The 27,902-nt window shown below is 39.7% G+C and overlaps 1 protein-coding gene and 1 long non-coding RNA gene across 15 annotated transcripts in view; one reads left to right on the top strand and one right to left on the bottom strand.

Annotated features, from left to right (window-relative positions):
* The window catches only part of LOC140612811 (uncharacterized), a 50,547-nt gene extending 44,424 nt beyond the window's left edge, over positions 1 to 6,123 (bottom strand). For 2 of the 3 annotated variants that reach the window (XR_012013934.1, XR_012013935.1), the window contains exon 1: positions 5,968 to 6,098. This is a non-coding gene — a long non-coding RNA (uncharacterized lncRNA). Of the gene's footprint in view, positions 1 to 5,967 lie in introns of all 3 variants that reach the window. The other variant, XR_012013936.1, reaches the window with a different exon arrangement.
* On the top strand, positions 193 to 26,464 carry GLYAT (glycine-N-acyltransferase). Of its 12 annotated transcripts, none has more exons than XM_072790925.1 (7): positions 193 to 351; positions 3,518 to 3,625; positions 6,990 to 7,084; positions 11,210 to 11,317; positions 22,646 to 22,772; positions 25,107 to 25,278; positions 25,710 to 26,464. In XM_072790925.1, the coding sequence occupies exons 3-7, from the start codon at positions 7,010 to 7,012 to the stop codon at positions 26,110 to 26,112; spliced, it is 885 nt and encodes a 294-aa protein (XP_072647026.1). In that variant the 5' UTR covers positions 193 to 351; positions 3,518 to 3,625; positions 6,990 to 7,009; the 3' UTR covers positions 26,113 to 26,464. The 12 variants fall into 12 exon arrangements, with proteins under 12 accessions (XP_072647026.1, XP_072647025.1, XP_072647034.1 ...); XM_072790927.1 differs by having other exon boundaries at positions 200 to 351; positions 3,525 to 3,625; XM_072790929.1 differs by having other exon boundaries at positions 215 to 351; positions 3,521 to 3,625.
* Positions 26,465 to 27,902: the final 1,438 nt, after the last annotated feature.

Below are 27,902 nucleotides of genomic sequence, written 5' to 3'. Positions count from 1 at the left end.
TTCTGGTATCACACAGCTTTAGATTGCAGAATCATGGGAAGGCTGCTGAGGGCAAAGAGTAAACTGGTGTTTTAGAAAAAGTAGCTTAGGTGGCACACTGCCCGGCTCTCAACCTTGCAGAGCTAGCTTCCTTAATGTGAGTACCAGAGAAGAAGGGTTGGATTTCAAAAGAGCTGACACCCAGATTTTTTTGCTTATATGCAAGGTCCACAATATGAACCTCAGTGCAGGAGACAAACCTAACCACAGTCTGCAAGACCCTACCGAACTGACAGCATCAGAGGGAAATTTCATCTCCAAAAGTCTGCTCCTCTTCATTTGTTCCTGGGGACACCTGCAAGGATTGGTGTGGTGAGTGCTTTCCAGGTGGGGGAACTCATACACACACACACACACACACACACACACACACACAAATCATTGCTTTGTAACATCATCTCCACTTAAACGGGACAAATTTAAATGGCCATACTGGGTTATGATCAGGATATGATGGCAAAGATACCTAAGGAAAAAGAATAACTTAAGAAACATATATCTGGCACTTATTCTGTGAATGGTAACTTGTTAGGTAATATGAAAAATTCTTGCAGGTCTCTGATCTGAACTAATAAATGAACTAGGAGGGATTTGGACACTTTTATGGAAGTAGGGAGTGAATGGAGCCCTTAATATGTGGAGACTGCACATATTATCATATTTAACCCTTCTGGTTATATTACAAGGGAGGCAGTTTTTTCCCTGCATGTGACTCATAAGAAGGTTCATGTATTTAAAGTCAGAAAAGAAATAAGTAGATGAATAAGCATACCTTGCTTGAATGAACTTCGCTTTGTTGTGCTTTGCAAATATGGTGCTTTTTCAAATTGAAGATTTGGGGTGACCCCATATCAAACAAGTCTATGGGCAGCTTTTTCCAACAGCATTTGCTCCCTTTGTGTTTCTGTGTCACATTTTGCTAATTCTTGCAGCATTTAAAACTTCTTCATTGTTATTATATTTGTTAGGGTGCTCTGTGATCAGTGATCATTTGTAATTGGGATGCCATGAACTGTGCCCGTATAAGATTATGAACTTCATCACTAAATGTTGGGTGTGTTCTGACAGCCCTTCCACTGCCTCTCTCCTTCTCCTTGGGCCCTCCTATTCCCTGAGACACAACAATATTGAAATTAGGACAGTTCATAACCATACAACGACCTCTAAGTGTTCAAGTGGAAGGAAGTAATACATCTCTCACGGTGAATCAAAAGCTAGAAATGATTTAGTGAGGAAGGCAGGCCAAAAGCCAAGACAGGCTGAAAGCTAGGCCTCTTACAGCAAAGAGCCAAGCTGTGAATGCAAAGGAAAAGCTCTTGAAGGAAATTAAAGTGCTACTCAGGGAACACATGAGTAATGAGAAAACAAAACAGCCTCGCTGCTGATACATAAAATGTTAGTTGTCTGGAGAGAAGAATAAACAGCTACCGCATTCCCTTAAGCCAAAGCCACACCCAGAGCAAGGCTTCTCTTCAATTTTATGAAGGTTCAGAGAGGTGAAGAAGCTGCAGAATAAAAAGTCTGAAGCTAGGAAAGGTTGGTTAATGAGGTTTGAGGGAAGAAGCTGTCTTCATAACATCAAAGTGCAAAGTGAAGCAGCAAGTGCTGATAGAGAAGCTGCCGCAAGTTATACACAAGATCTAGCTGAGATATTAATGAAGGTGGCCTCACAGATTTTCAATATAGATGAAATAGCCTTCTTTTTATTTTTTTATCCTGGATTTTTTAATTTTTTTTATTTTTATAAATTTATTTTTTATTGGTGTTCAATTTGCCAACATATAGAATAACACCCAGTGCTCATCCCGTCAAGTGCCCACCTCAGTGCCTGTCACCCAGTCACCCCCACCCCCCGCCCACCTCCCCTTCCACCACCCCTAGTTTGTTTCCCAGAGTTAGGAGTCTTTCATGTTCTGTCTCCCTTTCTGATATTTCCCACTTATTTTTTCTCCTTTCCCCTTTATTCCCTTTCACTAATGAAATAGCTTTCTATTGAAAGAAGATGCCATCTTGGCTTTCATAGCTAGAGAGAAGTCAATTCCTGGCTTCAAAGCCTCAAAGGACAGTCTGAATCTCCTGTTAGGATAGGAGTTAATGTAGCAGGTGACTTTGAGTTAAAGTCAATGTTCATTTACATTCTGAAAATCCTAGGGCCATTAAGAATTATGGTAAATTTGGGATCCCTGGGTGGCGCAGTGGTTTAGCGCCTGCTTTTGGCCCAGGGCGCGATCCTGGAGACCTGGGATCAAATCCCACGTCGGGCTCCCGGTGCATGGAGCCTGCTTCTCCCTCTGCCTATGTCTCTGCCTCTCTCTCTCTCTCACTGTGTGCCTATCATAAATAAAAATTTAAAAAAAGATTAAAAAAAAAGAATTATGGTAAATCTGCCTGTGCTCTATAAATGGAACAACACAGCCCAGATGACAGCACATCTGTTCACAACATGGTTTACTGAATATTTTATGCCACTGTTGAGACCAGAAAAGAAGATTCCTTTCAAAATATTACTGCTCGTTGACAGTACACCTACTTCCCCAAGAGCTCCGATGGAGATGGACACGATTAATGTTGTTTTCATTCCTGCTAGCACAACATCCATCCTGCAGCCCACGGGCCAGGAACTAATTCTGACTTTTAAGTCTCATTATTATTTAAGAAATAAAATTCATAAGGCAATAGCTCCCACAGAAAGAAATTGCTCTGATGGATCTGAGTAAATTGAAAAACTTCTGAGAAGGACTCACCATTCCGGCCACTAAGAACATTTGTGGTTCATGTGAAGAGATCTAATATCAACATTGACAGGGGTTTGGAAGAAGTTGTTTCCAACCCTCATGGAGGACTTTGAGGGGTTCTAGACTTCAGTAGAGGAAGTAATTGCAGATGTGGTGGAAATAGCAAGAGAACCAGATTTTAAAGTGGAGCCTGAGGTTGTGGCTGAATTACTGCAATCTCATGATAAGACTTCAATGGATGAGGAGTTGCTTATGAATGAGCAAAGAAAGTGATTTCTTCAGGTAAAATTTACTCCTGGTGAATATACTGTGAAGATTGTTGAGATGACAACAAAGAATTTAGAATATTCTAAATATCTTCATTGCTGGAACAGAGGCGGGGTTTGAAAGACTGACTCCAATTTTGAAAGAAGTTCCACTGTGGGTAAAATGCTATCAAACAGCATCACATGCTACAGAGACATTGTTTGTGAAAGTGGTCAATCGCTGTGACAAACTTCACTGTTGTCTTATTTTAAGAAATTGCTACTCCAACCTTCAGTAGCTACCAGCCTGGTCAGTCAGCAGCCATCAGCATTGAGGCAAGACCCCCCACCGGCAAAAAAGATTATGACTCACTGAAAGCTCAGATGATGGTTAGCATTTTAAAATATTTTTTAAATTAAGGTATGTACATGGTTTTTTTGACATGATGCTATTTCATCCTTTTGTTTTCTTCAAATGATTGATGATGACTTGGGAAGGAGACAGGACACGCACCTAGAAAAACCAGGAACATTCACCAGTCTGCATATCGCCCAACTGGTTAGAGCAGCAGGAGCCAAAAGTGCAGTGGAATCTTTGTAACCTAGGTAAGTTTTTTCCATAGAAACAAATTCATATTGGTTCCATTTCTACAAATCCAAATCTTTCATGACCGCCCTGAAGCATCAGTAGTCCTGAGGACCTAAGCTGAAAAGAAGTACCTGAGTTCTGGGAAGTCAAAGAGAACAGAGAGCAATCCAGTAGGAAAAACACCTCAGAGCTAAGTAGTTAAGTGTCAATAACTTCTAGTCAAGGACTATGTGGAACACCTGTAAGCCAGCAAAGTCAGATTTATTGTCTGTTGCAACGAGAGAGAGAGCACACCTAAGGAAATGTGGTGCATCTTAGTAACAAGTCAGGAGGGACCTGACAGGAGTTTTGGGGAAGGGTTCAAGAAAGCATGGGTTTGCTCTGCTTGGACACTGTCAGAAAGACTTCTATGGAAGACTTTTGTACTTAAAGCAGGAAGAAAGAACAGGGGTAGAGAAGTAGCAGCCCCTTGTTACCTGGGGAGAGGAGTATTTGGCCATGTTTGCAGATAATGCTGCCTTCTTGTTTTGTCCATGCTCAAACGTGATTGTGAAATGGTCTCTTTTTTATTTTCTTCCATCATGGCCACAGAATGACCTTGCCTGGTGCTGTTGTTCTGTGAAAATGTTATATTTTAAGGGCTGCCTTTTTTTTTTTTTTTCTTAAATTCCTAAAACACCCAAAGTGGAATGTGGAACTTTTTAAAATAAATGATCGGGGAGCAGGAAGTGGCAGAGGGAAAATTAAGTACAGACAACGACTTCCTTCTAACATCTACATTTTGAAATTTACAACTACTAAATCTATCAAGAAGTCACCTTGATTGTTTAAAAAAAAAATCAGCACCATTTGTCGAAAAGACTATCTTGTCTCCATTTGTATGGACATCCTGGTTGCAAATCAATTAATTGACCACAAATGCCTATTTCTAGGCTCTCTATTCTATTCCATTGGGTTATTTGTCTATCTTTATGCCAAGACCCCATTGTAATGATTATAGTCACTTTCTAGTAAACCTTGAAGTCACGTAAATTTTAGAATCTGTGACTTTCTACAAATAAAACGTGGGATGTTTTATGGCTAATTTGAAACTATAGATCAATTTAGGGGAGAAATGGTGATATTAGCAATAGGAAGTCTGATTCTATTATGAATAGTTTCAATTGCTCCATCTTTGAGTTCACTGATCTTTTCTTTTGCAATGTCTAATCTACTGCTAATTACATCTCATGTATTTTTCATTTTAAATGCTGTATGTTTTCATTTCTATAAGTTCCATGCATCTATTTTATGTCTCCCCTTTTTCTTCTCATCATGATCATGTGCTCCTCTATCTTCTTAAACACGAGGAACAATATTATTATAGCTATTTAATGTCCTTGCCTGCTGATTCCAACATCTCTGCATCTACCCATTTTTTTTCTTTAGGCAAGGAGAAGCCTTATTTACAAGTGTTGTAAAGAGGTGGGAGATACTATTGCAACAGAGGAGAGGCACTATTGCAACCGCAAAAACACTTTGACCATAGATCTGGCAATGTCAGATGTTTCATTTGCTGTCACGATGATGTTTCAGATGATGTTTCATTTGCTGTTTAGTTTGTCTTTTTTGGGGTGAGAGGGATAAGTCCAGGTCCTGTTACCCTAGCTTGTCCAGGAGCAAAGTCCTCCTCCCTGCTATTCTAAAGTCACAAAATTACCCAGTTCTGACCTGGAACATGGCATCTCACATGCAGCCAATTTAATCACAACATCTCAGAACACTTCTTCAGTGCCTTCTCTTAGAAGTGACTTTGTACTCCTCCAAAGATCATAGTTCCAAAATAGAACACTGTAACACCACCTCTTTTCTCCTTTTCTGAGTGGTTGGGATTTCACAGAATGTTCTGGTCATCACAATTTCATGCAGTGAATCAAATATATATATAATTTACTCTAACTAGTAATCTGTACAATATCCACCACGGGTGCAAGTGTGAGGCTTCAAGATGGAGTAAGGCTTAAAAACAGGGTGAAAATACCAGTTTGGAATATAGCCTGGAAATTTTTCAAAAAAGGTTTATCATTTATATTTTAGTCCACATCCAAATGCCCACATTAAAAAGACTGCAGCAAAATAGCACACAATACACAGCACTTTAACTCAGGTGGGGAGAAGGAGGAGGAGGAAGAAAAGGATGGGACAAGAAAAGGATGGGAAGGAAGAAAAGAAAGAGGAGGAGGGCTAGCAGTAATAAAATATCGTTTTCAGTGCTTTATTCTATGACAGGTACTCTCCTAAGCACTTATTGAGTCATTTAATGTATTAACTCATCTAATCTCCACAAAAATTCTATAAATAGTGCTATTATCCCATCTACCTTTGAGGTCCTGAAAAATCAGTAAAAGGAATCCTTCAGAATGGAGTCAGGAAGCCAGCAGAGGGGCCTCTGGCCATACCACTCTTTGTTGCACTCACCTGACCCAACAGAACCTGAGCGCTCTCTATGCTCTACCTTACCAGGAAGCAGAAGGAAAGGTTTCCTCCTCCCCTTGGCAACAGCCCAGCCAATGAGAAAGGGTCACGCTCAGCCAATGAGAATCCCCTAAACTTAGGTAATGCCTCCTTTCCTCCAATGGGTTTTTTATTTAGAACAGACTTCCCATCTCCTGTCTTCCTTCTGAGTCCTCCTCTCCTTTATTCTCCAAACTTGCTTACATTCTTTCATAGCTTCCTTATCCCAGATTATAATTCCCTGATATTCTCAAATAAGCTATTGTCGATGGTAAAATAACTGGCAGTTTTACTTTTGAAGTTAACAGAGGAAACCAAGGCACAGAAAAAGTAAGTCACTGACCCAATGTTACATAGCATTTTTACTGGTAAGAGTCGGCGGAATCACTAATGGCAAATGCATTTCAGTAGAAATTGAATTCAGTAGAAATGTTATAAATACTTAAAAATGCGCTTGTTAATCTAAATTGAAACTGGTATCTGGAATATATACTACCTTATGTTGTAAGAAAATGAATGAAAAGGGCAGCCCCGGTGGCGCAGCGGTTTAGCGCCGCCTGCAGCCCACGGCGTGATCCTGGAGATCCGGGATCGAGTCCCGCATCGGGCTCCCTGCATGGAGCCTGCTTCTCCCTCTGCCTGTGTCTCTGCCTCTCTCTCTCGCTCTGTATCTCTCATGAGTAAATAAAATTTAAAAATCGTTTAAAAAAAGAAAGAAAATGAATGAAAAGATGTAGAAAGTGCCTCCCCCACCCCAGCCCCCACTTTGTACCAGTCGCGTCCTTCCTTGGAGTTAGCGAAGGTCACATCTCTGAAGAGAACTTGCTACTCCTGTTCAGACTCTCCTTCAGCCTCTCATTCCCCCCTGTTTCTTGGTTCTCCCTCTAGGCTAAAGTATCTTCCACAATATGCTACTGCAAGGTGCCCAGATGCTGCAGACCCTGGAGAAATCCCTGAGGAAGAGCCTTCCTGAATCTTTAAAGGTGACAGTGGAAAATTCTGGGAGGAGTGAGGGATAGAAACTTCCTATAAAACAAGGAAAGAGACTAACACTTATTAGCACTTGGTCTGTAGCAGGTGCTAGTGGTGTTTTCTCTCACTGAGTTTGCATGACCTCTCTACAAGATATTTGCTACTATGCTTGTGTCACTAATGAAAAGAGTTGAATTAGGTAATTTACCTGATATCACATAAATAATAACTTCGGTGCTATGTTATGAACATGGGTATGTGTGGGACCTAAGTGCCTTTTGCTCTGTGCTCTGTGATTCAAAAAGTGTGCCCTTGGTCCTTTCCAAAAAAATATTCTGTGATAACATTGGATTTTTATCCAGAATTTTCTTCCAAAGTTGGCTGAGACTGCATATTACTGTTTAAATTTTTCTCTCGAAAAGAATACTTGCCAGGTAAGAGATTAACCATCATGTCCTCTCTAAAATTCATAAGATGTCAATTCCTATTTTGACTTAAACTTCCCAGTGTCTCTGAGCTTGCTGTGTATCAGGCTATTTTGTGGCTGACTCCCAGTATCTCCCTTAACTTAGTACAATTGGTCAGAAATCTCAGGATTAAATAAGATGTACACATAAATACCTGCATCCAGAACTGTGCAAGAGCAACTCTAATGACAGGTTTGGGTACTTGCCTGTGTTTTTCTTTAGCAACCAAAGAGCTATGTTCCCCTCCAGTGGAACCAAAACACAATCATGTGTCTTTGTGTGTGTGTATGTGTGTTTAGAAGACAGATGTTTTTCCCTGAAAAAAAAAAAAAAACATTTCTGCAGACATAGAAGTTAGATTTTTACTGTTTTATAGGGCACTCGTGTAAGATTTATACATTCTATTTTAATTTTTAAAAGATTTATTTATTGATTCATTTGAAAGAGAGGGAGAGAGCAAGCACATGAGCAGGATGGGGTGAGGAGGGCAGAGAGAGAGAGGGAGAAACAGTCTCCCCACTGAGCAGGGAGCCCAGCATTGGGCTCAGTCCCAGGACCGCAAGATCATGACCTGAGCTGGAAGCAGACACTTAACCAACTGAGCCACCCAGGTACACCACATGCATACATTTTAGATAAGATAAATGCATTTGCCTCCTGCACTCCCTCACAGGTCTGTTACTCCCTTCTTTGACTATAAAGGAGAAAAATATTAGCATTATTTTATTTGGTGATCACATGGCTTAATTTTCGATTATTAGAAAGAGATTAAGGAAACAACTGCCCTATTCTTTAATTACTACTAAAAAAATGACTTTGAGCCACAACTGACCCTTGAACAATGTAGGTTCACTTTTTGTTTTTTAGATTTTTATATATTTATTCATGAGAGACAGAGAGAGAGAGAGAGAGAGGCAGAGACACAGGCAGAGGGAGAAGCAGGCTCCATGCAGGGAGCCTGATGCGGGACTTGATCCCGGGACTCCAGGATCATACCCTGAGTGGAAGACAGGGGCTAAACCGCTGAGCCACCCAGGGATCCCCTGTAGTTTCACTCATACATGGATTTTTTTCAGTAATTATAGTACACTACTGTAAATGTATTTTCTCTTCCTTGTAATTTTATTAATAAGATTTTATTCTCTCTAATAACAACACAGTATATAATACACAAAGTACATCTTAATCAACTGTTTATATCAGCAGTAAGGCCTTCTTCTGGTCATTGTAGGCTATTCATGGTTAAGTTTGGGGGGAATCAAAAGTAACATACAGATTTTCCTCTGTGCAAGGAATCAGTGCTCCTAATCTCCATGTTGTTCAAGGGTCAACTGTGATCCAAAACCAAAGTCACGCACTTTGGTAGATTCTCACTAACATTAGCCTCTATTAACCTAATATTTAACTCCTTTCATTTGGTAATCCTTGAGATCCAGGCAACCTTGCAGGAAGACAATAAATTCTGGGGAAGGAGGTAACATCAGTTAGATGCTCTGTGAACAGTTAACTAAGATATTTTTATGGTAAGTAGCTATTTCGTAAGTTCTTCAGGGCACAAGTTTTTCTTCGTGCTTTTGTGTAGAATTTTGTCATTTAAATTTCCCTTTACCCCTTATGTTAATTGGACCCCAAATATTTTGAGAAAATTATTAACATATCCCCAAGTGTCCTTTCTTGGAATATTTCTGTGGTAGGATAAGTGCCTCAATTTTCATGAACAATTAGCATTCTCCTTCTTTGGTTGCATATTAAAGATATACATTTTCCCCTAATTGAAATCTAGAATATTTGTATGCTGGGTACTTTTAATGGATGTATAGCCTAAAATTCAAAACTTACTTGAGTCTCTGTTGAGAAAAAGTCTAGCCATTTCTCTAAGTGTTAGATATTAAATGTTGAGAAAAAGTCTAGCCATTTCTCTAAGTGTTAGATATTAAATACATTTTAGTGCTTGTGTCAACTCCAGTTGAGTCAACTTACAGTAGTTGCCTGGTAATGTTCTGAGTTCAACAAGAAAAAAGAAAAAAAAATTTTTAATTAATTAGGCCATGGAAATAACAAAGAATAACAGTTCTACATGTTTTCAGATCTCATAATGGATAATATTGTAGTGTAAATCAATTTTACAGGCCCCAAATGCAAATGTATTTTGCCAAACTATACTGAACTTCTATATCAAGACTTCCCTCATGGTTGAAAACAAAATAAATTTAGATAAACTCAGTCAACTGAGAATTTTTTTAAAAGATTTATTTGTTTATTTTAGAGAGAAAGCACATACATGTGCAAAGCAGGGGCAGGACCAGAGGGGAGAGGGTGATGGAAAGAAACAGACACCCCGCTGAGTGCAGAGCCCAATGCAGAGATTGATCCTATGACCTGAGCTGAAACCAAGAGTTGGACACTTAACTGACTTAGCCACATAGGCACTCTCAACTGAGGTTTTTCCCCCTTCTCTTTCTCCCTGATCTAACAATTATTTATGTGGGATGGAGAGCAGGGAGAAAGATCCTGGTATAGTCTTTGCCCATCATCTATCCATGGTGGAAATTATTCAAGTATATATCATCCTTTTGACCTTGGGTCATTGGCATGTTTCTTCTAAAGTTGGCTGAGACTGCATATTAATGTTTAAATTGTTCTCTCAAAAGGAACACTTGCCAGGTAAGAGATTAACCATCATGTCCTCTCTAACCATCTTTTTGACCTTGGGTCATTGGCATGTTTCCATGCTGTTATCTGCAGAGGCTTCATGTTTACATGTGCCACAAAGCCCATGCTGGTATCCACTGCTGCACTCCCCCATCCCCATGCCATAAAAATGCAATGCCCAGGCTAGGTCTCATTCATTCGCTCCCCCTCCTCTCTCTCTCAACAACAATGAGGGTGAGAATCCACCAGGGACTCCAAGTCTCAGAATCTCCCAGCCCATTCTCTTGAGCACTATGTTGTAGTCTCTGCTTGTTGGTGGAAGTTAATTTAATCTTTCCAGAGAATAATGTGGTCACTTATGTTAAGGAGTTTTAAACATGTTGCATAACCCTTGAACCAGCAACTACTCTTCTGGATATCCTAAGAAAATATCAGGTTCCCATGCAAAGGTTTCTGTGCAGGCATGTTCCATGAAGAATTATTTGTCAAAATGAAAAGTTGGAAATGGCTAAAGTGACCATTGGCAAATAAATCAAACTGATATATCCATACAATGGAATCCTATGCACCCATTATAAAATAATTGAAAATTTTCCTGTTTATGAACATAGAATTATGCCCACAATATATTCAGTGGGAAAAAACACCATGTATCAGATCATTTTATTTTTGTAAAATTGTGTATCTCTGTGTGTATGAATAGAAGAAAGTCTTGGAAGAGATCATTTTAAATCCTAAAATGAAAAGTGGTATTCTTAAAATCATCAAATGCTATCTGTCCAAACATTTCACTCTACGCATGTGTGATTCATATTGGATGGGGAGAAAGAGATCTTCTCATTTGAGGTTAAAAAAAAAGGTAGTACATGGATATTGTTTTACCTAGATGCCCTATTTGACCCTATTCCAACACCAAATTCCATAATTTCATAGAAATAGTCCTTGTCCTGATCAAACAAGGCACTTAACTATACTTCCTAACAAGCTGACCCTCTCTCCCTTACTGGGATGCTGCAGGTTTATGGGACTGTCTTCCACATGAACCAAGGAAACCCATTCAAACTAAAGGCTCTAGTGGACAAGTGGCCTGATTTTACAACAGTGGTTATCCGCCCTCAGGAGGAGGTAAGGTGTCAAATGTGGAATGAGTATGTTTCTATGCTCATATTTACTGTGCGCCTGCCATGTGCCTAGCAGTGTGGCAGCCCCAGGGGATATAGAAATGAATTGTGTGATAGTGAGCAAGTCCTCTCCTCAAGGAGCTGGAAGAAAAAATTAGCAAATAAAACAACACAGTGTGAAGTGTGCAGAAACAGATGTACAATACAGAAATAGCCCAGGTGAAAGTCGATTAAACTATGGAGGTTAGAGATGGAGGTTACCGGATAAGGTCAGAGACACTTCCTGATGAGAGATCTCATCTGTGCTGGATTTTGTACAAGTTTTGTAAATATTATTAAGCTGACAAAAAAGAGGCCATTCCATCAGAGAAAACACCAAGGGCAAAGATAGGAAGGTGTGAGACAGCACGATGAGCTAGGACAATTATAAAAAGTAAATTTATAAAATTATAATCTCCATATGCATTTGGGGGAAACATTTAAAGATTTATTTATTTTTATTTTAGAGAGAGAAAGAGAGAGAAAGCTTAAGTGGGAGGAGGAGCAGAGCGAGATGGAGAGAATCCCAAGCAGACTCCACACTGAGCATGGAGCCTGATGTGGGGCTGCATCTCACAACCCTGAGATCATGACCTGAGTTAAAACCAAGAGTTGGACACATAACCAACTGTGCCACTCAAGTGCCCACATTTTGGGAAAACATGTAAAAACTAGTGAAACTAAACAGTTAATACATTTCAGACAAAAATTCCTAAGCTTACTTTTAAACACTCAGTAAAATTATAAATTTATAAAAATATAAATATTATATCTTTCATAGAAATAAAGTTATTTGAGACCACGAAATTAAACAATATGTAAAGAAATTTGTATTAGTAATAAAAACTGAACTGAAATGAAATTATTTGATCTTTTATGTTATATGTGATCATAAGCAACAGTGTGTTAGTGGGTATCCTTGCTGAACAGTCAGTGTATTTTGGGGCAACATTTTCCAATTATTTTTATTTTTTATTTAATTTTTTTAATAATAAATTTATTTTTTATTGGTGCTCAATTTGCCAACATACAGAATAACACCCAGTGCTCATCCCGTCAAGTGCCCCCCTCAGTGCCCATCACCCATTCACTCCCACCCCCCGCCCTCCTCCCCTTCCACCACCCCTAGTTCGTTTCCCAGAGTTAGGAGTCTTTATGTTGTGTCTCCCTTTCTGATATTTCCCACACATTTCTTCTCCCTTCCCTTCTATTCCCTTTCACTATTATTTATATTCCCCAAATGAATGTCCAATTATTTTTTAAAGAAGCTTTCTAATTCTGCACTGAATTGTGGTAATATTTTCCCATCCCTCCTTCCTCCTCATAATCTTATCTATTGTAAGGAGTTAAGAAGACGGAGGAATAAGGGGACCCTAAGTTTGTCTTGTCCCTCGAATACAACTAGATAGTGATCAAATCATTCTGAACACCTAAGAAACCAGTCAGAGATCTGAAAAAACAAATGCTGCAAGTCCACAAGTAGAAAAGCAATTGCTGTTTGGAAGATAAGAGGTACAGACACTTAAACCTGGGGTGATATAGGTGAGGATACGGAGTCAGGGAGGGATCCTGCTTAAGGAGACTACCACAAAGTAGTATAAGCCATGGAGTACAGAACTGGAACTTTTAGTCTCCTGGGTCAAAAAAGAAAGGATGGTGCCTAAGTGTGGCATAGTTCACAGGTGTAGGGACAGGAAAGGCAGCTGAGAACAGAGAATCTAGATGCTGGCTTTCTGCTCTGTGTTGCTATAAATGGTGAACCACTGCATGGTCCCTTCCCCTTCTTGGGAAGGGGTCCAGCAAAAGGCAGAGTGGGTTGAGACCCTCCCTGGGAGGACAGCATGGGTCCCTACCATGGGAGTCCTTACAATTTTGGAGTTTCGAAACTCCAAAATTTTATCTCAGTTCTGTTGCCTAAGATAAAAATGCTTGGACATATACAGGGTGAACACAGAGTTCTGACAGAAACCTAACATAAAAATGCTTGGACATATATAGGGTGAACACAGAGTTCTGACAGAAACCAGGGAGACAAGAGTGATTGATCGCATTTCTCTAAGGGCTCATTGAAGAGTGGGGGGTGAGAATTTTCAGCTGCAGGGCTAGAGAGGAGGTTGCCACCATTTTCATCCCAACCCTGCCCGTGCTGAAAGCCTTCAGGGAGCAAAACAGTGCCAGTTAGTGGAGTCTGGAGCTGCCTACATCGAGCCATGCCTCTGCACACTGGAGGTACATTTCTACTGGGACAAGTCCACCTCAGAATCAGCACAACAGGTGCCTCCCCCAGGGGACCAGCACATACAACTCATTTGCACCATGTTCACTGATCAGTTCACTGATAGAGGGCTGCAAAGCTTCAGCAGTATATAGCATTCTTTGTATTTTTAGTCTTTAGTCTTTTAGCATTATTTTTCCAGTTATTTTCTTATTTCTCAATTCTTTTTAAATTTTTATATATACATTATATGTATTTTTTCATTTTTTTCTTTCATTGAATTGTATTATATATATATATACATATATATATACATGCAGATTCTTTCTTTCTTTCTTTCTTTCTTTCTTTCTTTCTTTCTTTCTTTCTTTCTTTCTTCTTTCTTTTGGTATCTAGTTTCTTTGAACAAGAGGACCAAAACACACACAAGATCTAGGGGGTTTTGTTGTTGTTGTTTTCTTTCTTTTTTTTTCTGGACAAAATGATAAGACAGAAAAATCCAACTCAAAAGAAAGAACAGGAGGTAATTAATACGGCCAGCAATTTAATCAATTCAAATATAAGTAAGATATCTGAACTAGAATTTTTTAAAAGATTTTTTTATTTATTCATGAGAGATGCAGAAAAAGAGGCAGAGACACAGGCAGAGGGAGGAGAAGCAGGCTCCGTGCAAGGAGCTTGATGCAGGACTCGATCCCAGGAATCTGGGATCACACCCTAAGCCAAAGGCAAATGCTCAACTCCTGAGCCATCCAGGCACCCATTAACTAGAATTTAAAAGTACAATTATAAAGACACTAGCTGGACTTGAAAAAATCATAGAAGACACTAGGGAATCCCTTACTATAGAGATAAAAGAACTAAAATCTAGTCGGGCCAAAATTAAAACTGCTATTACAGTCCCAAGTGGATGGCCACAAAAATGATTATGAATGAAGCAGAAGAAAGAATCAGTGATAAAGAAGATGAAATGATGGAAAATAAAGCTGAAAAGAGGGGGAAGTAGGGAAAGAAAACTATAAGATCATGAAGGTAGACTTAGGGAACTCAGCAATTCCATACAGTAAAATAAAAATCCATAATATAAGAATCTCAGAAGAAGAAGAGTGGGGAAAAGGGTCAGAAGTTTTATTTGAACAAATTAGAGTTGAGAATTTTCCTAATCTGGGAAAGGAAACAGGCATTCAAGTCTAAGAGGCACAGAGAACTCCTCTCAAAAATCAACAAACATAGGTCAACATCTTGACATATTATAGTGAAACTTGCAAATTACAAAAATAAAGAGAAAATCCTGAAAGCCGATCAGGACAAAAGGCCCTTAAGCTACAAGCGTAAGCACATAAAGCTGGCAGCAGACCTGTCCACAGAGACTTGGCTGGCCAGAGCAGACTGGCATGATGTAGTCAACATGTAAATAGGAAAAATATGCAGCCAAGAAAATTTCAACCAGCAAGGCTGCCATTCAGAATAGAAGGAGAGAGAAAGAGTTTCCAAGACAAACAAAAACTAAGGGAATTTGTAAACACTAACCCACCCCACAAGGAATATTTCAGGGAACCCTTTGAGCACAGAGAGACCAAAAGTAACAAAGACTAGAAAGGAACAGAGACTTTATAGGTAATACAAGGTCACAAAATTCATATCTTTGAATAATTATTCTTAATATGAGTGAACTAAATGCTCCAATTAAAAGACATAGGGTATCATAATGGATTAAAAAAAAACACCAACAAAAAACAAGACTCCTGGAATAAATAATCAAAATTTGTGTGGAACCAGAAAAGACCTCCAATAGCCAAAGGAATGTTGAAAAAGAAAACGAAAACTGGTGGCATCACAATTCTGGACTTCAGGCTCTATTACATAGCTGTAATCATCAAGACAGTTTGATGCTGGCACAAAAACAGAGACATATTTCAATGCAACAGAGGAACCCAGAAATGGATAGAACTCAGTGGTCAACTCATCTTCAGCAAAGCAGGAAAGAATATCTGATGGAAGAAAGATGGTCTCTTTAAAAAATGGTGTTGGGACAATTTGGTAGCCACATGCAGAAGAATGAAACTGGACCACTTTCTTATACCATACACAAAAATAAATTCAAAATGGATGAAAGACCTAATTGTGAGACAGGAATACATCAAAATTCTAGAGGAGAACATAGGCAGCAACCTCTTTGACCTAAGCTGCAGGAAGTTCTTTCTAGACACAACTCCAAAGGCCCAGGTAACAAAAGCAAAAATGAACTATCAGGACTTCATCAGGATAAAAATCTTCTGCACAGCAAAGGAAACAATCAACAAAACTAAAAGGCAACCTACAGAATGGGAGGAGATATTTGCAAATGACACATCAGATAACGGGGTAGTATCCAAAATCTATAAAGAATTTATTAAACTCAACACCCAAACCCAAAGAATCCAGTTAAGAAATGGGCAGAAGACATGAACAGACATTTCTCCAAAGAAGACATACAAATGGCCAATAGACACATGAAAAAATTCTCAATATCACTCAGCATCAGGGAAATACAAATCAAAACCACAATAAGATATCACCTCACATTGGTCAGAATGGCTAAAATGAACAACTCAGGCAATGACAGATGTTGGTGAGAATGCAGAGAAAGGGGAACCCTCACAGACTGTTGGGAATGCAAGCTGGTGCAGCCACTCTGGAAAACAGTATGGAGGATCCTCAAAAAGTTAAAAATAGAGCTACCTTATTACTCAGCAATTGCACTACTAGGTATTTATCCAAAGGATACAAACATAGTGATTTGATGGGGCACCTGCACCCCAATGTTTCTAGCAGCAATGTCCACAATAGCCAAACTGTGGGAGGAGCCCAAATGTCCATTGACATGAATGGATAAAGAAGATGTGGTATATGTATATATATATGAATATTACTCAGCCATCAAAAAATGAAATCTTGCCATTTGCAATGATGTAGATAGAGCTAGAGGGTCCTATATTAAGTGAGTAAGAGAAAGTCAAAGAAATATTTCAGTCAGAGAAAGACAAATACCATATGACTTCACTCATATGTGTAATTTAAGAAATGAAAAAGATGAGCATAGGAGAATGGAAAGAAAAAAATAAGATAAAAACAAAGAACGGGGGTGGGGGTGGGGAATGTCTAGGTGGCTCAGTGGTTGAACACCTGCCTTCAGCTCAGGGCATGATCCTGGGATCCGGATGGAGTCCTTTATCAGGCTCCCTGCGGGGAGCCTGCTTCTCCTTCTGCCTGTGTCTCTCATGAATAAATAAATAAATCTTAATAAACAAAGAGCGGGCAAATCATAAGAGACTCTTAACTCTAGGAAACAAACTGAGGGTTGCTGGAGGGGAAATGAGTGGGGGGACAGGTAACTGGGTGATGGGCATTAAGGAGGGCACTTGATGTAATGAGCACTGGGTGTTATATGCAACTGATGAATCAATAAATTCTACCTCTGAAACTAATAATACACTACATGTTAACCAAATTGAATTTAAGTTAAAAAAATTTAATAATAATTAAAAAATAAAAAATAGAAAGCAAATTTAAAACAATAATATTCTCATCTGTTATTTAATCATTTGAGAGGACCTTCCTAAATAAGTGGTTTCTTTCTTTTTGGAACTACATTTTGTTGAATTCTAGCATTGTTTTGTTTTTTAAATTTTTTTTTTATTGGAGTTCAATTTGCCAACATATAGCATAACACTCAGTGCTCATCCTGCCAAGTGCCCCCCTCAGTGCCCGTCACCCAGTCACCCCCACCCCCCGCCCACCTCCCTTTCCACCACCCCTTGTTCGTTTCCCAGAGTTAGGTGTCTCTCGTGTTTTGTCACCCTCACTGATATTTTCACTCATTTTCTCTCCTTTCCCTTTATTCCCTTTCACTAATTTTTATATTCCCCAAATGAATGAGACCATATAATGTTTTAGAAAGGATTTCTAATTTTTCATCTTCTTTGGTTTCATTAAGTATAGATGGAGATTTTAATCCAGAATTAGTTATAACCAGATTTAATGCTGGGACATTCATAGATGTGTGTTCTCCAAGTATTTGAACTGCAGTAAAATTCATTCTTGCAATAGATGCTTTTCCTTATTATTTGTTTTTCTCTTCTTCCTATTGAGAATAACAGAAGTATAGAAGAATGCTTTCCAATAATTCCTTTTTGATTTGAAATGTTAATGCAGTACGTGGGTAGATAATAGTACCGTTATGCAATTTCCATCATAATTGAATACTTGACTCTCTTCTCTTGATCTCATTATTTAAATGATTTAGGAATAACTGGAATGCACCAATAAAAAATACCAACAGTTTATTACTTAAAAATATCACAATATATCTCACATTTTGGTCCTTAGTACATTTTGAGTGTATTTTGGGGGGTTTTTTGGTTTTTTTTATTAAAGATTTTATTTATTTATTCATGAGAGACACACAGAGAGAGAGAGAGAGAGAGAGAGAGAGGCAGAGACACAGGCAGAGGGAGAAGCAGGCTCCATGCAGGAAGCCCAACATGGAACTTGATCCCAGGTCTCCAGGATCATGCCCTGGACGGAAGGCGGCACTAAATCGCTGAGCCACCCGGGCTGCCCTTTGAGTGTATTTTGTATGTAGTGTAAGAAAGTGGTCTAGTTTCATTCTTTTCCATGTAGCTCTCCAGTTTTCCCGACATCATTTATTGACGAGACTGTCTTTTTTCCACTGGATATTCTTTCCTGCTCTTTATGTCATAGAATAATAGGTAGTATAAGCAGGAATTTATTTCTGGTTCTCTACCCTGTTTCATTGATCTGTGTATTTATTTTTGTGCCAATACCATATTGTTTGATTATGAAAGCTTTGTAATATATTCTGAAATCTGGAATTGTGATATCTCCATCCTTATTTTTCTTTCTCAAGATTGCTTTTGTTATCTGGGGTGTCTTGTGGGTCCATACAAATTTTAGTGTTATTTGTTCTAGTTCTGTGAAAAATTCTGTTGATATTTTGATTGAGGTTGCACTGAATCTGTACTTTGGGATCTGTAGTATGGAAATCTGTGCTTTGGGTAGAATGGACATTGACAGTATTAATTCTTCCATTGCATGAGCATGGAGTCTCCTATCCTTTGCTTGTGTCATCTTCAATTTCTTTTATCAGTGTTTTGTAGTTTTCAGAGTACAGGTCTTCCACAGTTTCCTAGGTTAAGTTTATTCCTAGGTATCATATTCTTGCAGATGCAATTGTAAATGGAATTTTCTTAATTTTTCTATTACTTCATTATAAGTGTATAGAAACACAACCAATTTCTGTGTATTAATTTTGTATTCTGCAACTATAATTCATTTTTACTTTTAAAAGTTTTTGAGTGTTTCCCTGATGGCAAGTGATGCAGAGCATTTTCTCATGTGCACGTTGGCCATGTCTATGTCTTCCTCTGTGAGATTTCTGTTCATGTCTTTTGCCCATTTCATGATTGGATTGTTTGTTTCTTTGGTGTTGAGTTTGATAAGTTCTTTATAGATCTTGGAAACTAGCCCTTTATCTGATATGTCATTTGCAAATATCTTCTCCCATTCTGTAGGTTGTCTTTGAGTTTTGTTGACTGTATCCTTTGCTGTGCAAAAGCTTCTTATCTTGATGAAGTCCCAATAGTTCATTTTTGCTTTTGTTTCTTTTGCCTTCGTGGATGTATCTTGCAAGAAGTTACTGTGGCCGAGTTCAAAAAGGGTGTTGCCTGTGTTCTTCTCTAGGATTTTGATGGAATCTTGTCTCACATTTAGGTCTTTCATCCATTTTGAGTTTATCTTTGTGTATGGTGAAAGAGAGTGGTCTAGTTTCATTCTTCTGCATGTGGATGTCCAATTTTCCCAGCACCATTTATTGAAGAGACTGTCTTTCTTCCAATGGATAGTCTTTCCTCCTTTATCGAATATTAGTTGCCCATAAAGTTCAGGGTCCACTTCTGGATTCTCTATTCTGTTCCACTGATCTATGTGTCTGTTTTTGTGCCAGTACCACACTGTCTTGATGACCACAGCTTTGTAGTACAACCTGAAATCTGGCATTGTGATGCCCCCAGATATGGTTTTCTTTTTTAAAATTCCCCTGGCTATTCGGGGTCTTTTCTGATTCCACACAAATCTTAAAATAATTTGTTCTAACTCTCTGAAGAAAGTCCATGGTATTTTGATAGGGATTGCATTAAACGTGTATATTGCCCTGGGTAACATTGACATTTTCACAATATTAATTCTGCCAATCCGTGAGCATGGAATATTTTTCCATCTCTGTGTCTTCCTCAATTTCTTTCAGAAGTGTTCTATAGTTTTGAGGGTATAGATCCTTTACATCTTTGGTGAGGTTTATTCCTAGGTATCTTATGCTTTTGGGTGCAATTGTAAATGGGATTGACTCCTTAATTTCTCTTTCTTCATTCTCATTGTTAGTGTATAGAAATGCCACTGATTTCTGGTCATTGATTTTGTATCCTGCCACACTACCGAATTGCTGTATGAGTTCTAGCAATCTTGGGGTGGAGACTTTTGGGTTTTCTATGTAGAGTATCATGTCATCGGCGAAGAGGGAGAGTTTGACTTCTTCTTTGCCAATTTGAATGCCTTTAATGTCTTTTTGTTGCCTGATTGCTGAGGCTAGGACTTCTAGTACTATGTTGAACAGCAGTGGTGAGAGTGGACATCCCTGTCTTGTTCCTGATCTTAGGGGAAAGGCTCCCAGTGCTTCCCCATTGAGAATGATATTTGCTGTGGGCTTTTCATAGATGGCTTTTAAGATGTCGAGGAATGTTCCCTCTATCCCTACACTCTGAAGAGTTTTGATCAGGAATGGATGCTGTATTTTGTCAAACACCAGTGAGAATGGGGAAAATTAACAAGGCAGGAAACAACAAATGTTGGAGAGGATGCGGAGCAAAGGGAACCCTCATACACTGTTGGTGGGAATGTGAACTGGTGCAGCCACTCTGGAAAACTGTGTGGAGGTTCCTCAAACAGTTAAAAATAGACCTGCCCTACGACCCAGCAATTGCACTGTTGGGGATTTACCCCAAAGATACAAATGCAATGAAACGCCGGGACACCTGCACCCCGATGTTTATAGCAGCAATGGCCACGATAGCCAAACTGTGGAAGGAGCCTCGGTGTCCAACGAAAGATGAATGGATGAAGAAGATGTGGTTTATGTATACAATGGAATATTACTCAGCTATTAGAAATGACAAATACCCACCATTTGCTTCAACGTGGATGGAACTGGAGGGTATTATGCTGAGTGAAGTAAGCCAGTCAGAGAAGGACAAACATTATATGTTCTCATTCATTTGGGGAATATAAATAATAGTGAAAAGGAATATAAGGGAAGGGGGAAGAAATGTGTGGGAAAGATCAGAAAGGGAGACAGAACGTAAAGACTGCTAACTCTGGGAAACGAACTAGGGGTGGTAGAAGGGGAGGAGGGCGGGGGGTGGGAGTGAATGGGTGACGGGCACTGGGGGTTATTCTGTATGTTAGTAAATTGAACACCAATAAAAAATAAATTAAAAAAAATAAAAGTTTTTGAGTGAAGTATTAGGGTTTTCTATAGTATCATGTCATCTGCAAACAGTGGCAATTTAACTTCTTTATGAATTTGGATACAATTTATTTCCTTTTCTTGTTGGATTGCTGTGTTTAAGACTTCTAGTACTATGTTGCATAAAAGTGGCAAGAATGGGGGTTCCTGAGTTGTGGTGGCACAGTCCATTAAGTGTCTAATTTTTGGTTTCAGCTCAGGTTGTGATTCCATTGTCATAGGATCCAGCCCTGTGTCTGGCTCAGCCCTCCGTGCAGAGTCTGCTTGAGATTCTCCCTCCCTCTCCCTCTGCCCCTCTTGCTCTTTCTCTCTCTCTCTGAAATAAATAAGTAAATCTTTAGAAAAGAAATTGGCAAGAGTGGACATCCTTGTCTTCTTCCTGACCTTAGAGGAAAGGTTCTCAGTTTTTCACCATAAAGGCTTAATATCCAAAATACATAAAGAACTTACATGACTCAACACCAAAAAACAACCCAATTTAAAAATTGGCAGAGGACCTGAATAGATATTTACCCAAAGAAGACATATGCATGACCTACAGACACATGAAAAATACTCAGTATCACTCATTTTCAGGCAAACACAAATCAAAACCACAATGAGATATCACCTTATAGCTGTAGGAACGGCTACATGAAAAAGACAAGAAATAACAAGTGTTGGTGAGGATGTAGAGAAAAAGGACCTTCATGCACTGTTGGTGGGAATGTACATTTGTGCAGCCACTGTGGAAAACAGCAAGGACATTCCTCAAAAAACTAAAAATAGAAATACCATATGATCCAATAATTGCACTACTAGATATTTACCCTAAGAAAATGAAAACATAAATTTGAAAAGATGTATGAACCCCTATGTTTATAGTAGCCACATTTATAATAGCCAAGATGTGGAAACAACCCAAGTATCCATCAAGAGAAGAATAAATTTTAAAAAGATTTACTAAGTGTGGAGTATTAGCCAGAAAAAATGAGATCTTGCCATTTGTGATAACATGGATGGACCTAGAGGGTATAATACTCAGTGAAATTAAGTCAGACAGAGAAAGACAAATACCATATGATTTGCCTCATATCTGGAATCTAAAAAACAAACGATAAACAAAAAAATCAGAAACAGATCCATAAAGACAGAGAACAAACTGATGGTTGCCAAAGGGGAAGAGGGTAGAGGGATGGGTAAAATGAGTAAAGGGGAGTGGGAGCTACAAGCTTCCTGTTAGGGCATGAATAAGTCATGGGGATAAAAAGTATAGGGTAGGGAATAGTCAGTGGTGGCGTAAAAGCATTGTATGGTGAGAGACAGTAGCTATACTTGTGAGCATAGCATAAAGCATAGGCTTGTTGAATCATTATGTTGTGCACTTGAAACTAATGTAGCATTGTATGTCAGCTTTACTTCAATTTTAAAAAAACTCAGAGTACAGTGGAATTTAGAAAAAAGTATTGCAATCATGAAATATAAAGAATTTGTTTTTCCCCTTTTCCCAATGACAATAGGAGATGATAGATGATTTTGATCACTACACCAATACCTACCAAATCTACTCCAAAGACCTCAAGAACTGTCAGGAATTCCTTGGCTCACCAGAAGTCATCAACTGGAAACAGCATTTGCAGATCCAAAGTAAGAGAAATGGGATGTGTCTAGACTCACTTCTCCGTCCTGAACAATTTTCCCTATATCTCTTACCCCGTTAGCTCAGAGCCTCAGCCTGCTGCCAAATTTTTAACTCACCCATAAAAGAAGAAAAAAAATACCCTTAAAGCTTGCAAAGAATGGGAACTATAATATAATTTCTTGATAGCCAAGGATGCATGGCATATTTTGCAGACACATCCAGGATCCCTTCAAGTGACTGGGTACCAAAGCAGAGTTCCCCTAGGGCCTTCCATTCCTGGAGTAAGAATGACAACTTGTGCCATAAAGCACATCCCAGATCAGGAAGGACAATTGTCATGGTCATGAACATGTCACCTAGAGTCATACTCCCTAGGATGGCATCTTCCTGTTACTTGGTATGTGATTCTAGCCACATAACTTATGCTCTCTGAGACCATGACTTTCATACACAAAAATGAAGATAGTAATAGGTCCTCAAACACAGGGGCATCGAAAAGATTAAATGAAGCCTTGAATAGGAATTTCTTACTACAATACCTGGATGGGTCAGTTAACTTTTGCTACATAGCAAACTTCATAATTCTGTGGATCAACAGTTTGGGCTGGGCTCTGCAGAGCAGTTCTGCTGGTCTCACTTGGGTTTACTCATGCAATTGCAGGCAGTTGGTGGGTGGACTATGGGCCAACTGCTGCAGCATGGCCTCAGTCACATGTCTGAATGATAGTTCTAGGTGTCAGTGTTGGCTGCTATGTTGATGGCACGTCAGGAGCACATGACCTCAGCAGGCTAGCCTAGGCCTATTCATATGTATTGGTTTCAAGTTCATTGAGATCATAAGGAGAGGGGAAGCCCCAGTGTTCAAGCACTTTTAAATTTTTCCATGAATCAAATTTATTCTTTCCCACTGGTAAAAGCAAATCATATGGTCAAGGTTAGATGCAGTGCAGGAGAGGACTACTCCAGGAAATGGGTACAAGGAGATGCGAATGAATGTAGGTCATCACTGCAACAATCTACTACACTGAGGACATGCTAAGCACACAATGGATATTGGCTACTATTTTTGGGGGGACCTACTACTTTAAAAAAAAAACTCCTCTCCTTTCATTATCAAAACTACATTATTATGAAGCCCAGAAAACTTGGTTCCAGTCTTGTTTTGCCACTAATGGCTTCATGAATTTCTGGGCTCATTTTTGCTCATGTAAAACATGGAAAATTGCACAAATCCTGACTACATGACTCTGATTACACAGCAGCACTGAGCCCAGAACATAGGTTCTCTCTAAATTCCAGAAACTTCTTACTCCACCGTAGAGCTTCTCTATAGAATGTATTTAAATCACTGTCTCGCGTTTATCAAACTCAACACCCAAGAAACAAACAATCCAGTCATGAAATGGACAGAAGACATGCACAGACTTTTTTCCAAAGAAGACATACATGTGACCAACAAGCACATGAAAAATGGTCTACATCACTTGCCATCAGGGAAATACAGATCAAAACCACAATGAGATACTACCTCACACCAGTGAGAATGGGAAAAATGAACAAGACAGGAAACAACAAATGTTGGAAAAGATGTGGAGAAAGGGGAACCCTCTTGCACTGCCAGTGGGAATGTGAACTGGTGCAGCCACTCTGGAAAACAGTGTGGAGGTTCCTCAAGAAATTAAAAATAGATCTATCCTACGACCCAGCAATTGCACTACTGGGGATTTACCCCAAAGATACTGATGTTGTGAAATGCTAGGACACCTATACCCCAATGTTCATAGCACCAATGTCCAAAATAACCAAACTGTGGAAGGACCCATGATGTCCTTCGACAGATGAATGGATAAAGAAGATGTGATCCATATGTATACAATGGAATATTACTCAGCCATCAGGAAGGATGAATACCCACCATTTGCTTCTACGTAGATGGAACTGCAGGGTATTATGCTGAGTGAAATAAGTCAATCAGAGAAGGACAATCATCCTATGGTCTCACTCATATGTATGATATAAGGAATAGGAAAGGGATTATAAAGGAAAGGAGGGAAGCTGAGTGGGGAAAAAATTCGAGAGGAAGACGAACCAGAGTGACTCCTAACTCTGGGAAACACACAAAGGGGAGAAGGGCAGGGGTTTGGGGTAGGAGGTTGCAGAAGGAGAGGTGGGCAGGGAGTTGCAGAAGGGAAGGTGAGCAGGGGGTTGGGGTAACTGGGTGACGGGCACTAAGGAGGGCACTTGATGGGATGAGCAGTGGGTGTTATACTATATGTTGTCAAATGGAATTTAAATTAAAAAAAAACAACAACACTGTCTCTCTTTACAATCCCACCTAGGTTCACAGCCCAGCCTGAATGAAGTGATGCAAAATCTTGCAGCGACTAAATCCTTCCAAGTCAAGCAAACACAGTGCTTTCTCTTTTTCTTGGCTAATACAATAAAGAAACTGGTTCCTTCCCTGCTGGATGTAAAGAAGTTAGCACCCGGTGGTGGCAAACCCAAGCCCATGTGAGTTTGATACGAGTCACTGTGCACTACTTACAACTCCCACTGCTGTCGTAGCCTCCTGTTTTCTCTCCCTGCTTCCACTCTGGCCCACCTACAATCAGTATTCTTCAAAACAGCCAGAGTATTCTTTTTTTTTTTTTTTTAATGTAATTCAGACCAAGTTCCTACTCTGCTTAAAATACTTCACCATTTCCCTTCTCATCTGGAATATGTCAAGCCTCTGCCAGCTTCTTTGACCTATCCTGTCCTTCCTGTTCACTCACTACAACAGTGGCCTTTTTCTGTCCCTCTATCATGGCAAGCTCACCTATATTCAGGGACTTTGCATCTGCTATTTCCCTTGCCTACTTTTATCTCTCAGGACAAGAAAGGTAAGAACAAATACAAACCACCATACTCACGATGTTGCTTTTCTCCTGGACCCCCCATAGCAACCAAGAGATGTTTAAACTCTCCTCCCTGGATGTTACCCACGCTACCTTCGTAAATAAATTCTGGCATTTCGGTGGCAATGAGAGGAGCCAGAGATTCATCGAACGCTGCATCCAAACCTTCCCCACCTTCTGCCTGCTGGGGCCCGAGGGGACCCCTGTGTCCTGGAGCCTGATGGACCAGACGGGCGAGCTTCGGATGGCTGGTACCCTGCCTGAATACCAGGGCCAAGGCCTTGTCTCTCACGTCATCTATTCCCAGGTCCAGGCTCTGGAGAAACTCAGCTTCCCCCTGTATTCTCACACAGACAAGAGTCACAAAATTATGCAGAAGATGTCCTACCGTCTGCATTTCCTCCGCATGCCCTGCGACTGGAACCAGTGGCACTGCACGCCTCTGTGAAGCAGCCCTGAACACAAGACAGTGTTAGATGGGCCTGGGCCTGGAAGGACAAGAGAGAAAGAATAAACTGTGATTGTAACCATCTGTAAAGGAATGGCACTATCTGGGCCTTGGGGAAGCAGCATGATTGGTCAGTCAGACCACTCTGGTCCCTGCACACAAATCACAGATGGGCTTCTTTAGATTTATCAGTATTAAGCAGCCTCTTGGTGGCCCCACATAATTTAGCCCCCCACACTTCTGGGATCTTTGTGACACTGATTCAACAGCTCCATGTTGCCCCAGATGGTTTCTCCTGGAATTCCTAGTACATGGAGTAGTAGAGCCTTAATAAATTTTACAGGGAGGGTAATATTTTCTGGGCATTATGATTTATTCCTCTTCCTTTATGTGGCCATTTCCTTAGTGTTCCACAAATGTATTCTGCTCATTAGGCTTATAAAGATTATCTTTTTCTCTGTTAGCTGCCTTAGAGGTACATTAAACATATATATATATATATATATATATATATATATATATATATATATATGATGTAAGGTTAAGAAAAGTACACATGATACAGCAGGTAGAGTTAATAAGAAAAAGGCATTTAGCCTGTCCTCTCCTCACTCCCATATCTCCCTAAACCCACCTGAAACCCAACCAATAAAGAGATTTTGTGTTTCACTGCATACATTGAAATGAAGTGCTTCATGATGGGGAGAGTATGGGTGAGTTTATGGAAAGAGGGCAGTAGGACAGACCCAGGGAGTAGATATTTATTGAGAAGAGACAGAAGGTGATGGGAGGGCATGGATATATCTTGCCCCACTTGCCCTCAGCACATTATTTCAGATTGCCTGAATCCTGTGAAGTTCATGGGAGATTCCAGAGGGGAGTGTGGTGGGACATTCTTCCTGGTGGGGACATTTGAATAGGGAGGGTTCCTTTGCCCCAGCACTTCAAGAGAACCAGGTTTAATTTATTGGCCAATCAGTGTTTCTCTACCTTGGCATGATGGACATTTTAGGCTGGACAATCCTCTGTTGTGGGGTGGGGACTTCCCTGTGCATTTGTAGAATGCTTTGCAGGACCCCCGGCCTCTACTCACTGATGCCAGTAGCACCCTCAATCCCAGTTAAGACAACTAAGAATGTCTCCAGATGTTGATAAGTGTGCTCTACAGGCAAAGTCCCCTGTGATTGAGAGCCACTGGTCTACAGAGGAAGGGTTCCCAAACTTGAGCCTCCATCAGATCACAGACTGTGATTTAACCATCAGGCCAGTTAAAACACAGACTGTGGAGCCTAACTCCTAGATTTCTGACTCAGTAGATTTTGGATAGAGTCCCAGAATTTAAATTTCTAACAAGTTTCCTGGTAATCCTGACACTGCTGGTCCATGAACCAGGCTTTGAGAACCATTGGTTTAGAGAAATAATAGAACATATTATGTCCCAAGTCCCAGATGAAACGTCATATTGCACACTGCTTAGGCATATTATTTTGCTTCTGTAGGTATGATGTAAATTTATGTTCTGATTGATAATATTATTTCATTACAAATCCCTAAGCTTGTAAAAATGTTGTCATTAAGAAGCGCAATAGGCAGATACCAAACTACACTTTCACTATTTCCTCCTGAAACTTACTTGCTAGAGAGTGATTTTTTAATAAAGGAAAAGAATATCTTCAGCTATTGAACGCTGTGTCATGGAAAACCACAGACCTTTGGGTGCTAAGAGCTGCCCAGCATGACCATTTCACCTGGGCTGTTGGAAATCTGACCTGAAGGATCTTTTGTGGTCA

This window comes from Canis lupus, chromosome 21 (assembly GCF_048164855.1).
Source record: "Canis lupus baileyi chromosome 21, mCanLup2.hap1, whole genome shotgun sequence".
Lineage (NCBI taxonomy): Eukaryota > Metazoa > Chordata > Mammalia > Carnivora > Canidae > Canis > Canis lupus.
This window is presented reverse-complemented; position numbering and strand designations above follow the sequence as displayed.

Bases quoted from the DNA above. Each gene is read 5' to 3' on its own strand.
- GLYAT (XM_072790924.1), top strand. From the start codon at position 7,010: ATGCTACTGCAAGGTGCCCAGATGCTGCAGACCCTGGAGAAATCCCTG. The intron at 22,773-25,106 runs GTAAGAGAAATG...AATCCCACCTAG, and splicing joins ACAGCATTTGCAGATCCAAA to GTTCACAGCCCAGCCTGAAT. The intron at 25,279-25,709 runs GTGAGTTTGATA...GACCCCCCATAG, and splicing joins GGTGGCAAACCCAAGCCCAT to CAACCAAGAGATGTTTAAAC.